Source organism: Cyanistes caeruleus, chromosome 17, assembly GCF_971803275.1.
Source record: "Cyanistes caeruleus chromosome 17, bCyaCae1.hap1.1, whole genome shotgun sequence".
NCBI classification, from domain to species: domain Eukaryota; kingdom Metazoa; phylum Chordata; class Aves; order Passeriformes; family Paridae; genus Cyanistes; species Cyanistes caeruleus.
The window spans coordinates 1,912,279-1,925,593 of NC_141717.1; the positions used below are offsets into that span (position 1 = coordinate 1,912,279).

General features: G+C 49.8%; 1 protein-coding gene across 8 annotated transcripts in view; it reads right to left on the reverse strand.

The window, feature by feature from the left end:
* Positions 1-152: 152 nt before the first annotated feature.
* Positions 153-13,315, reverse strand: part of SEC14L5 (SEC14 like lipid binding 5) — a 40,456-nt gene continuing 27,293 nt past the window's right edge. For all 8 annotated transcript variants that reach the window (XM_086854576.1, XM_086854569.1, XM_086854570.1 and 5 more), the window contains 9 exons: positions 9,904-10,093; positions 9,509-9,597; positions 9,065-9,135; positions 8,261-8,432; positions 7,506-7,640; positions 7,031-7,168; positions 6,077-6,322; positions 5,012-5,190; positions 153-4,068 (listed from right to left, as the gene is read on the reverse strand). In XM_086854576.1, coding sequence (XP_086710702.1) covers positions 3,963-4,068; positions 5,012-5,190; positions 6,077-6,322; positions 7,031-7,168; positions 7,506-7,640; positions 8,261-8,432; positions 9,065-9,135; positions 9,509-9,597; positions 9,904-10,093 — 1,326 coding nt within the window. In that variant the 3' untranslated portion in view covers positions 153-3,962. The remainder of the gene's footprint in view (positions 4,069-5,011; positions 5,191-6,076; positions 6,323-7,030; positions 7,169-7,505; positions 7,641-8,260; positions 8,433-9,064; positions 9,136-9,508; positions 9,598-9,903; positions 10,094-13,315) is intronic.

Consider the following 13,315-nt stretch of genomic DNA (forward strand, 5'->3'; position numbering starts at 1 on the left):
AAAAAAAGCCCAAACGTTTTAGTTAAAAAGTAGCAAAAAGTGAATCCAAGCCTTACTTCTACTTCTGGGAGCCAGAGAGCAGCACACAGGCTTCAATTTTAATTGTCCTGCAATTTCAACAGTTTAAAATCAACAGTTGAATCAAGTCCACATGTTCTCAGAGATGTTTTATTTCTCACATACCCAAAAGTACAGCTCTACCAGGACCCACAAACACCACCACTGGAGGACATCTGTTATTTCAGTGCCCTGCAGTGGGCTTTTACAGGAGGTTTGGGGGTTTTGGCTGAGAAAAATTAAGATTTCAATGTATAAAACCAAAGCCAGCTGCAAAGGAAAGTGCTGCTAAAAAACTTAATTAATGCCCATTTAATACACGTGTAACTGAAAGCTTGGAAGTGGGTGTTGGTGTCACAAAAATCCAGTAAATGTGACTTGACTCCAATTTCACTTTCCAAGAGAGAAATAATCAGATATAAGGAGCATCACAAACGTGTTGGAGGAATATTAAAGTTAATTGCATGCAGGAATCTTTGACAGCTGCTGTCAACTAAGTCTCTAATAGCTGTTCCTTGCATTAATTGCTCACAGTGCAAACATTTGGGATATTAAAGCAGTGTGAGTTTATAAAATGCCTTTTGAAATGAGGGATTCCCTGCCTGAAGCCTCAGCCCCAGCAGCTTCCCAGCCCAGTGTGGTGGACAGCTGGGCTTGCCACTTCCTACTGGGAATTGCGAGTGGATTGTGGCATTTTCAAAGCCTTTTGCCAATAAAGCAAACTGGGATTACAAATTGTTACTCTCAGTTCCTGGAAGGGAAGGGATGGAACTGAGCTGGCTGAGCAGAGGAGCACAGCTGCTCTCAGTCACTCAGGATTCCCTGGGCTGTTGGGAATTCTGTTCTGAGGAAGGACGGGGCTGCTCCGGTGCCTCCCTGGGAGAGCCCCCAGTGGCGGCTCTCAGCGCTCCCCTGGCACCCGGCAGAGGTGACACCTGCGGGGCTGGAGCTCAGCCCTTCTCCTTCAGCGGGGACAGAGCCCTCTTCACACCAGAGAGCAGCAGAATGGCTCAGGATTGTGCCCTGAACGACAGCTGAGGCCAGCCACCATCCATCCTCACACCCCGTGTTTGCCCTTCCCTGCCCTGGGACAGAGCCCAGGGAATGGGGCAAACCCGGAGAGCTCCCTGGGAATGAAGGTGTCACACCTGGCTGTATTTAACTGCAACCTCTGGCACAGCATCCTGCACTCCCCCAGCACCACGAGACACCACAGCAGCTCTGAGGTAGGTGTTGTGTTTGCATAGGGAACATCTGAACCAGGGACAGCCCCAATTTCCTGGGAGCCAGTTTTTAATTAGCAGCTCCTTCCCTGCACACAGCCCGAGCTCATTGGCCTCGCTGCAGAGCAGGGAGGGAGCAGGAAGGGCTTTGCTGCATCACCCAAAATGAGGCCACGGCCCAAGGTTGTGGCTTAGGAGATTTCTGAGGATCCAGGACCCCTCCCAGACTCAGCTCACTGTGAAGAAAACTCTTGAGTTTATTTTCTAAAGCACATTGATGTCGTTTGAGGGAGGAAAAAGGTGATGTAGAAGAATTCTGTGTCTCTGGTATCTGCAGTTCACAAGGTCAGGTTTAAAAAGCACAGCACAGCATCCAGGCTGTTGCTCCCTTTCTCCTGTTAACATCAAGGAGGAAAAGGAAAAAAAAATACTGGATTATTTAAATTGGTTTCAAAGTAAATTGTCAGGAGGGATAAACCAGGCAGCCTTGCCAAAGAGAGGTCACAAGCTGCTTCACAGACCTGTGCCATGATCTCTGATGGGCAGAGGAATGGTCCTGCCAAGGGACAAGAGGAAAAACTGGGATTGGGATATCCCCAGAGCCAGGAACACCCTGTGGAACCAGCCCTTGACCTCACCCTTCAGAGACTGACCAAGTTCCAGGTGCTTCACTGACAAAAGTTAAACACCCAAAACTTCTGGTGGGCAGAAAACAGCATATCCCACATTTCAAAATAAAATGAAAAAAAACAGGGCAGAGGAAGAGATTCTTACCCAGAGCAAACCCAGGGAACAGGAATTTTGCCACTGTAGGATGTGAGCAACCATGTGAGAAAGGCAAGCAAAATCCTGAAACAGCACAGGGGGGACAAGGCTGGGTTTGCTCCTGGGGCTTTGGGAATCTGAAACTGTTTCTAGAATCAGATTTTATTGTAAGTCAAGGATTTTCCATGAGGGATACACACATGCACTTTTTCTTCCAGAATTCCTGACTTTTCAGAGGAAAGGTGGTATTTGCCCTTCTTTATCAGATGCCAGTTATGCTGAAATGCCAGAGACAAAAGTTTCATTTGCCTGGGAGAAAGATTAAGGTCTATGGAACAAATGAGAATTGGAAATCAGAACTTTCCTGAGCTCTACATAACCAAATTACCTGTTCACAGGGAGAGATGCAAGGTGGACAGTGATTCCCTTGGCTCCAATCCTTTAAAAACCCCACCAAACAACTGAAAACCGTGTCAAGTTCTTTGTCTCTCATTGTCCCAAATATTTTGGCTCTCTTCTCCTTTGGCAGAGCCTGGTGCTTCAAAAACATTGATTACAAAAAGCAGGGCAGGAAGGAACAACTTCACAGATTCCTGAATAAAAACTTGCTGAGTATTTGACACCTGCTCTCTTTTTTTTTCACCTGGACAAGAACATGGGTAACTTTGCTCCCCGACCTGACTACAGGAACAATCAAAGTTCAGGGACAAACATGGCATTTTTGGTGTGTAGGAAGACGGTGCCTCTTCATGACAACTCCTGAACTCAGTCCTTGTTTCTTAATCCTAAAAAATTGCCCAAAAAAAGCACTGGACTCTCACCTTTCCTTGCAAGGAAGGTGACACAGCCCTTATTCCAATGCAGCCCTTTTGCAAGAACATGCAGTGATCACAAAGATTTGGACCCAAGCAGAAATACTGCTTGGGATTGAAGACAATTAGTTATTCCTTTCTAAAACAAAGTTCATCCCATTAAAAAAGGTGACTGTATTTAATAAATAGTCATTTCTGACATTATAAATAAGTTAAGAATTAATTTAAAATAAGCTAGTATAGAATAAATAGGCTCCAGTAAGTGCTTACATACATACACTCCTCTCTGAAAGGTTTCAAGTGAGCTCATGTTTAAAAGAAGCGAGTGCTGTAATACTGCCAGAAAATCTTGTGCCTTCAGGAAATCAAATATTGCTTTTCTTAGCCCTTTAGTATTGGATTCAGTTCCCATCCACTCGGGAATGGGACAGACCTACTCATTATTGCTGTAAACCTGAGTAAAAAGAATCAATAGTTTGGAAGATGCCACTCACTGGAGGCAGATTCAACGCCTGGAACTTGTAAAAAAAAAAATCATTTTGACTTTGTTTTTTAGCAGGGTTAAAAAAATTCAACACATTTCCCAGAGCATCCTGCCAGACCAGAAGAAGTTTTTGGTCTGGCCTGGAAGTGATTTCTGAACTGTCCTACCTGTAACCAGGTATTGGCAGTTCCTTCCAAGGCCCTGCCCCTGGAATGCCCACTTGGCTGTCTAGTGTGGAACCAGTACCCTGTGGGCACCCAGGACATTCCCTTAGTTTTGCCACCCAGGAATTATCTAAAGGTCCGACAGGTAAGGCAACATCAGCCTCTTCTGTGGGAAAAGGACCGATGGGAAGAGCCCTTTGGAGTGGAGTGGAATGGATTCCTGCAAACTCACAGGCACCCAAAATCCAAGGTGGTGAAGGAGGCTACTGAGAAGGAGGCAGCTGACCCAAAACTCCTAAAGCTGCCCTTGGAATTTCAGTTTTTGTGGTTGAAGCAGCTCCCAGAGACCTCTCTGTGTCCAAATGGCTGTGACTGCCCCGAGGCTCAGCCCTGGAGCTCTTTGGTTTGGGGCTGGAGCAGCCCCGGGGGTCCCCCTGCTGCTGAAGCCTTGGCTCTGCTATCTGGAGAGGTGGGAGCTGCTCTGGGACTGGCTGGAAGATGTGGTGACTCCACTCAGCTGGGAAAAGCCGCTGTTGCAAGATTCCAGGCTCGACATGGATCCCCTGGGATGGGACAGAACAGATGTGCTGTTAGGAAGGCAGCAATTAAGGGACAGCTATTCCTCTCCACCACTTACACAAGTGCTTTTTGGCCCATCATTTCCCACCTGCTCTCTAAGAATCTCTGTGTCATGATGAAAAATTAATCGGTCAGAGACATTTTTTCCCCAGTTACAGATATTATCCCTTGTCTCAGACTATTGTTCTGGGGAAGGGGACACAGCTGGAGCCTTTGGGAACTGTCCCTGAGGAGAAAGGAAACCTCCAGAGCACTCCAAATGCAGCCTTGTAAACCCAAGGACTCGAGGCTGCTGAACAGCAGAGCTCCAACTCAGCTCCTCCTGCCAAAAGCAGGAGGAAAAGCTCAGGAAGAGCCCCAAGGAACAAGCACGACTGGAGTGAGGCATTTCTACTGCTCTGAGCCCACAGGACCTGGCCAGGTCACACCTCAAGCTCACCAGACCTTCCAGTCTGTTCTGCCCAATGCCCCCTCCAGCTCCAGGGAAGGCTCAAGGACTCCCACAGAGCTCAGATTAACAGGAGATGGGATTGAAGGAGGAGGCCAGGCACACCCTGCCAAGGCTGGCTGTTCACCTGTTCAGAACTGCTCATCCTTCTCAAGTGCCAAACAAAATCATCTGGGGGAAATAGCCCAGCTGATATTTAAAATACTCCAAAAGCAACTTCTCAAAATATTCCCAACTAAGATAAAAACCGTCCTGAGTCTAAAACCTTCTGCTCCTCAGGTAGCTGCAAGTAAGACCCAAAGCACAAATTCCAGTGGTGCACACAGAGTCAAGGGAATCTACAGCACCAGAGGAGATTGGTTGCATAAAATGCCACCAATTTTGTGTGTATCCACCTGTCAGTGAAACACACTGAGGGTCTCTGAGTGTTTAACTCACACTCAGTGCAACTTGTAGTAAACCCCTTGTAAATGCCCTACCTGAAGTCCTTGGAGGCCAGCACCTCGTAGTAGTAGATGAGCTTGCACTTGTGGCTGGAGCCCTGCAGGGAGGCCAGGACGTCGTCCACACGCGGGAGGCTGGAGCTGGAGCAGGGCGGGGGCCCGTGCATCCTCCACTGCAGGATGTAAAAGCCAGGCCAGCGAGTGACATGGGAGCCCTGCAGAGAGGGAGGGACAGCAGGTGAGCACAGGTGTCTTGGGGAATGGCTGAATGACCCAGCACAGGTGTCATTCACCTGTCTCACCTGCCTGAGACATAGCCCTGTAGTACCAGTAGCAAATAAAAAAATAAAAAAGCAGCTAATTTAGGTTACTCTCCATTAGAATTTTAGCTTGGAGTCTCTTCCCAATGACTCACTCTAGGATTTCTCACTTTCTTTGGGTATCAACAAAATGATCACAGAATGGTTTGGGTGGGAATGGACCTCAAAGCTCATCCCATTCCACCCCTTTCCACTATTCCAAGCTCCAAGCCCCATCCAGCCTGACCTTGGACACTTCCAGGGATCCAGGGACAGCCACAGCTGCTCTGGGCACCCTGTGCCAGGGCCTGCCCACTCTCCCAGGGAACAATTCCTTCCCAATATCCCATCCATCCCTGCCCTCTGGCAGTGGAAGCCATTCCCTGTGTCCTGTCCCTCCATCCCTTGTCCCAAGTCCCTCTGCAGCTCTCCTGGAGCCCCTTTAGGCCCTGCAAGGGGCTCTGAGGTGTCCCTGGAGCCTTCTCCTCTCCAGGTGAGCACCCCCAGCTCTCCCAGCCTGGCTCCAGAGGGGCTCCAGCCCTTGGGGAATCTCCATGGGCTCCTCTGGACTCTCTCCAGCAGCTCCACGTCCTGCTGCTGCTGGCCCCAGGGCTGGAGGCAGCTCTGCAGGTGGGGTCTCACCTGAGGGGGCGGAATTCCCCCTTCTCTGCTGCTGGGAATAACCACAGCCCCCACTTCCAGCAGTATCTGATTTCCCACACAATCAATTCCCTCCCTACCTTCTGATTAATATGGAGTTTGGAGGACTCTGAACCCATGGCAGGACCCAAACCCCTCTGACCTGGATGCTCTCTCCTTCCCTGCAGACCAGAGGAGACTCCACCCGGCTGTAATCCACCCCCAGCACCCAGCTCTTGTCGATGAGCTGCACGTTGTCCCCTGCAGCAGAGGGACTTGGTGATGTGGCTTCTTTGTGACTTGGCTCAGGAGCTCGTTTGGAGTGAAAGAGGCTGAACACCACATCTCCCTTCAGGATGTCAAAGTCCCAGGTGATGACTGATTCCCCTTCCAGGATCTCCACAAGTATCTAAGAAAGGAACAGAGCAAGCCCCTTGCAGGGTCAGGTGCTCAGGTGGCAGCAGTGTGTTCCTCCCCACTCTGGGGCAAACAGACTTGGCTCCACAATGCTTCAGCTGGCTGATGGTTTGGATTCCTGAGGGGGATACACACCAACTCCCAACCCCACCACAGTACACCCACTCAGGTGTTTTTACCTTTTCTCCCCATATCAGTTACTTGTTTTAGGAAAACCTCAGTGGAACTGAGGCACAAAGCAGGACACAGCAAAGAGCCAAATCAGAGTCACTCCCCATGAGAGAGGCCAGAAGACTGATTTGACAATTGCTCCTTTTTGGGACATCCTGTTTCCTGGTCACCCCCATCAGCAGTTCCCAGCACACACCTTCCTTTATCACCCCCATTACTGTCCCAGCTCCACTGCTGGGAACGGGGCTGAACTATCAGAAGGGAAACTGAGTGGCCTTTATTTCTCCCAGGAGGAAGGGGAGGAGGAAGAGACTGGACCTTACAGAAGGTCAGGCCATAGTAGAGATGAGACACTGCTGCTCAAACTGCTGTTCTTAACTCTCACACTTCAGCTGTTCCACTGCAGGAACAGCAGCTGCTGCAGAGCCCTCTCCTGCTCCCTGTGTGGGAACCCCTGGCTGCTGCAGTCAGGCCCAGCAGAGAGGACAGGTCACTGTCCCAGCCCAGCACCTCAAGCTGTGCTCTGTACCTCGTGTGGGGCTCCTCTGAGGACACTTGCAGAGTGGTAGATGGTTTCTGTCCACAGCCGGATGTGATCTGGGTTCTCCAGCTCGTCCTCGGTTTGGTAAAGGGACTTGGGGACAAGCCCCCCTTCTGAGACAGTGCACTGCAATGGCCAGACAGACAGACAGGAGGGCTCAGGATGTTCCAGCAGTGAAGCAGGAACACTTGCTGGCTGTCAGACATGGGCTCACCCCTCAGCTGAGCCAGAATTGCACAGTTCACTGGAACTGCCAAGGTTTATGTGAGCTCCCTGTAGATCCCCAGGGCAGCACCACCACTGCAGGGGGCAGCCCCCTGTGCCCAAATGAACTGCCCTGTGCCCAGAGCAGGGGGATGCTGGCCAGAGCTTACCCCCTTCCAGAAAGCAGTGGAAGGCCAGGGTGCTGAGGAAGAGGGAATCAGTTCCAGATTGCACCTGCACTAGAGGAAAGAAAACCCACCATGCAGTCTCCTCCCAGGAAGTCTGGGATCACATCCTTGTCCACATAGTCCACCAGCCCTCCTGAGCCCTGGTAGTTATTGCCACTGTAGATGAGGAACTTCTGCCGTGTGTTCTCATTGATAAAGGGACTGACCTGAAAGACACAGGGCACACGAGACACGGCTGTCACTGAGGGCAGCTGGAGACACCGTCTGAGCCATCTCATGATGATGCTTTGGCCTCTAGCCTGCAACATCTCAGCAGCTTCACAGCTCTGAGGCACCTCCCAAAGAGAGGCACAACAAATGGAAAATGTTCTCTCTCTCTGTAGCATCATCTCACAACACTTTCTGCTTCATGTAAAGGAAGTCTGCAGTCACTGCCTCACCTACAAACCTCCCAAGAAATGTAACAACCATGTTCTCACATTGCCAGAGCAGTCAGCAGGCACCAGGCAGAACCAGATTTATTATTTACTTATTACCCTTCAGTGTCCTACAGCATGAGATTAAAAGGTGTCTGTCTTTTCCCACCTATATGAAAGCCCACCAAGTTTGGGTGCAATGGGGAATTCCCATTCAGGTTCTCATCCTGTCCTGGTGGATGGAAGTCACCAGAACCCAGTGAGCTACAGGCACCCCATGGACCTGGCTCTGCTGTGGCTTCTCCAGGAGCTCACTACAAGTTGCCTGGAGATGTTCCCTCCCTGCCTGTGCTGATGTAGCTATTTGTGAATCTGCACCAGTGATCCTGCAGAGCCCAGGTTTCACCTACCAGGGTCCAGAGCACGGGGAAGACCCGTGGTGCTCTCACAATCAGAAGCCTGCCCAGGGTCTCAGGGTAGTTGTCCTCCACCACCTCAATGATCCTGAGCAGGGCCTTCACCCCAGGCCGCCACAGATGTCTCATATTGAGCCCTTCCAAGTCCACCAGGCATGTCCAGGATCTAAAATAAACAGACAGAAAAAGACCTGTCAGAACTTTAGAGTGTGGTGGCTGCTCAGTTTAGGATCCACAGTAACCCCACAGCCCGTGCAGGATCCAGGGAAGCCAACAAGAGACGCGAGCAGTTCCAATAAAAGCACATCTCCACTTGGGCAGCAGAACACCTGAATCCAGGTGAGCTCCAGGCAATACAGACCCAACCCCAAGGGCAAGAACACCTGCCACTCTGGAAGAAGGTGAAGGTATGCAGGACTATTGCTAAAAAATGTAAAAATGTGTTTTAAATGAAGGTGGAAGCTGGCAGACGGGCTCCTGTATTAAAAAACCCTAGAATTTCAAAGATGTGGATTAAAATCACCAAGACAGGAAGATTAAATTAATCTGAGATGGGATATGAAAATGATGTAAGGAAGGATCAATGCTTGCTTTCCAATGAAACTGCAGGATTTGTCTGCATTTTAAGTCCAGCAAATAAATGTATATTTATCTGTGGTCCCCATCCAGCCCATAACACACACTGCCCTCTGCACTGTAACTTAAGGACATCACCCCAAACCACAGCAGCACCTTTAACCATGGCAGTGAGTCTGCAAGGACTCAGGAAAATAAAAAAAACAAAACCACCATACTGACGTGATGGGGCGGCCGAAGATGTTGGTGTTTTCCTCACATCTCTTCTGTCCTTCCTCATTAATGGACAGAACCTGAAATCAGAGACAGCACAGACAGGGATTAGCCTGAGTATGTCTGAGGAACCAGGACAGCCTGGAGATCTTATTTAAAAAAATACAGAAAGCAGAGGGCAGGGATAGATGGGATATTGGGATGGAATTCCTCCCTGTGAGGGTGGTGAGGACCTGGCACAGGGTGCCCAGAGAAGCTGTGGCTGCCCCTGGATCCCTGGCAGTGCCCAAGGCCAGGCTGGAGGAACCTGGGACAGTGGAAGGTGTCAGGAAATGGCACTGCATGAGCTTTAAGGTCCCTTCCCACCCAAACCATTCCAGGATTCCTGATGCACCATGACAAGACTTCCCAACACCCTGAGGGGAACAGGTGACATGCAAAGGCACAACTCACATGTCGCAGCAGGGATTCCTCTCCCAGGGCCTTCACCAAACCCTTGGTGTCCATCTGGCCGAGGCGGAGGATGTAGAGTGGCCGCCCATCTTCAAAACAAAGGGTTTAGAGAGGGCAGCATTTTAGTCTTCCAGGCTATCACTCCCACATCTTTTCTAAAAGCCACTTTAAATATTTGAAAGGGACAAAAATCACTGCCAAGAGCAACCTTTTCAGAGAAATTCCTTTGCACTGCCTGATCTGTGCAGAGGAAATACAATTTCAGGGAAGCAGAGTGGCTACTCACAGGCACTGAACTGCTTTGTTGACTTAAACAATGTCAGTACAGCTTTCTCCAACACCCCAGGTCACTGCTGAGGCACCAGAACCAGCCTGTGCCAGGGGCAGCTCCTCACCTTTGTCCTGGTAGTGCCACCCCCCGGTGTAGTACTCCTCCAGCAGGGCTGGGGGTCTCCAGGACTGCAGGATGAAATCCACCTGGTACTGCTTGCGCCAGGCCAGCGACTGGCACAGCATCTCCCGCGCCTTGTCAATGTTGAAGTCCCGGGCGCGCAGGAACCGCAGGATGTGCTCATCCTTGGGGATCTGCGAGAAGAGAAAGTCCCAGGATCAGGGCTGGAATGTTCACTTTGGCCTGCAGAGGAGGCTGCACAGTCTACACCATTTTTTAATCTCTTAAAACGAAGACAGAAAACATTAAGCTTCCCTTCTGCCTCCCTCCGTAGCTAACCCAGCTGGAGGCAGCAGAGGGTGCCAGGAGTACAAAAGAAGGGACCAACTCACTGACTGTGAGAAGCCCTTCTTCAGTGTAATTCCCAGGAGCAAACCCTGGGCTGGCTGGTTTCCCTTGGCTTGTTATCCACAAGGACCTCCAAAATACTGTGTGAAAGTCAGGGAGCTGCAGGTTCACCTGCCCAGGACAAATCAGTACAGGATGGTAAGAGGTGACAAAGAGCCACAGGTAACACAGAGCACACCAGGCACTGGAGGGGAATCACAACTGCAGGCTGAATGATGCCACCAGTACCAATTCCAGCTCTTGGGCAGGCCCTGCTGCTGTTTGAACAGGAAAGCTGCTGAGTGCTTCCAAAGGCCTCCCTGCCCCATCACACCACAACAACTCTTGATCCAAATCAACCCAAACTACAACACCCCCTCTCCCAATCACTCAACCCAGCACCAGCAGTAATCATGACATCACAGGCACTAAAGCTTTCCAAAGCAAGTCTGCAGAATGGCTTATTCCAACCTCCTTCCAGATCTGCCATGTTCTCTTTAGCTGAAGAATCAAAGAAAACTTGCCAGGAATGCCAAGCAGCAGGAATTAACAACAAACCTGATGGATTCCACAGACGTGCCAAATCTAAGAGCCTGTCAGCTGTAAATCCAACTGGATTAAAGCTGCATGTGCTGCTGGATTCCCAGTCCCTCACTCCAACTTCCCCAAAAGTGCTTGGCCTCATTCTCTACAAGTTTCCATAAAAAATTCTAGCTCTGTGGAGCAGGGATTGTCTCTTCCAGAGCATCCATATTGTGCCAGCACAACCCAGCCCTGCTGGGACACAAACCCCCGTGTTCAGGAGTCAAAGCTCCTTTGTTTGTCCTCTGCCATGCTCAGGGAAACAGAAAGCTGGGTAGAAAGCAAGGCTGGCAGCTGTGTCAGGAGGGAACAATCTCGGATCCACAAGCAAGAGATGGTAAGAATTGACTCACCTAAAGAAGGGGCAGAGTTCAAGCAGCCTAAACCAATCCTAAAGCACTTTAGGAGCTGGGGAAAGATTAACACTGGTTCTAACACTGCACCTGTGTGTCCTGGAAAGGAGAGAGCAGCCTTCCCAAGGGTGGTTTGAGGAGAATTTAGAGCAATTCAGTATCACAGCAATTTTAAACCCAGCAGAGCGTTCACCAGGTAATTCAGGTTTGTGTTCCTGCTGCTCAGAGGCAACCATCACTCATCAGACCCAGCCCAGACACCCACAACAACCCCGGGATCTCTGCAGGAGAGGGGATGGCTGGTGGAAGGTTTGATACTTCTCATGTTTCAAACCTCCCTTGTACAGGGCTCCAGGCAGGAGACAAATCCATCACTTCTCTTTGGACCAAAGGCAGGAAGCTCCAAGAAGACCTATTCCACAGTGGAATTAGTCTTTTATCCTTGTCCAACCAAAGCAGTAACTCCCACATGTAAGAAAACAAAGGTTTAATTTCAGGCTGATTTTGTATTCACTGGTTAAACTCTTGCACTCTCCTGCATGGTGCAAAGCCTTGAACACAGCTTTAAGCTGCTGCAATTTTAACACCTCTTGCAGTTTGTTCCTTCAATTCCTCAGATTTTTTAAGCTACAACATATCTGATTGTAAAGGTAAGGTCTGCTTTGGAAGGAACAGGGAAGGGATAGTGAAATAGGACAGAGGACAAAAATAAGAAAGGCCATTTTCCAAGAAACAGGAGATCTATTTTTTGATAATTTCTGACAGAGGAATAAGGCCATCTCTGCTCCGAATTAAAAGAACAGATTGTCACAGCAAGGTAAGAGCCTCTCCAGGGAAAACCCCAGCCTTGCAGGATAAGCTGCTGATTTTGGCCTGCACTGCCAGGGAATCAGAAGAAGCAAAGAGCTGAGCAGTCTGGGGGTTCAAGATGAAGTTTCAGTAACCAGCACCTCCCTTCTCCCATGTGCCCATGTCCTCCTGGGGACAAGGCCCTCCAAGGCCACCCAAAGGTCTGAGACAGCTCTCACTGTTCCTGGAGCTCAGGATTCAGCTGTGCCTTCCCAAGGCTCCCAGCACAGCACAGGGGACAAGGGCTGCCACTCCCTGCCAGCTCCAAGCACCCAAGGGGCAGTTGAGTTGTTCCACATTTTGCTCATGTGCTCTCACTTTTTCCTTCTCCAGCTTCCATTCCCTGGCCTCTGACAGGGAGGGAGGAAAACCAACCTGTGGGTTGATACTTTTCAACCTAAACAAAGGTTTAGGTGGTGCCTGTTACAGCTGAAAGCAGGATCCTTGCAGGTCACAGCAGGGACAAAGCCTCCCTGTCTTTGGGATGTCCTCCCATCCAGGACCCACCAGGTGAGATATCTCCTACCCCAATGGAGCCCACACCATTTCACTGTTCAAGTGTCCATAAAAAGTCTCCTGTCCTCTGTCTCAGAGCACAGTTACACCTGGGGACTGATCCCTGCCTGTCCAGTGCCTCTCATCTGACCAGAGGCTGAATCACAGGCACACACAGATCTAAAGCAATTTGCAGCAGAGCCCCTTTTCTTGGTGAAACCCTTCCTGCTCACACAGCTCATTTACCACCCCCTGGCTGGATGGGAGCCCAGCCCCAGCTCTTTCCTCACAGGCAGAACGTCACAGTGACACCAGGGCAGCTGCCAGGGAGGTGTCACAGCCCTTCAAGGGGCCCTTTGCTACATCAGGTGTGTATGTATACACAATATATTATATATATCAATATATATATTGTTATATATATAATAATATACTATATGTATTTATATATATATATAGTGTATGTATACACAGTATTATATATCACACATATATTCCTGTTGCCTCCAGCAGCCACCACCCTTCTGGTCCAAGTTATCCAACTGTTGATGCTGCTGTACACCAGTGGCCTTGGCCAGTTTTGGCAGATATTTGGTGGTTGGAATTTATCTGCTCTTACAATTCAACAGCACTGTTGGTGTCTGGAGCTTATCAGCTGCTGGGAGCCTCTCACACTGCCCCAACACCTCCTGCTCTCTTCAGACTGAGGTTTTCTGGGAGCTCTTTCTCCATCCACATTCCTGGGTACCA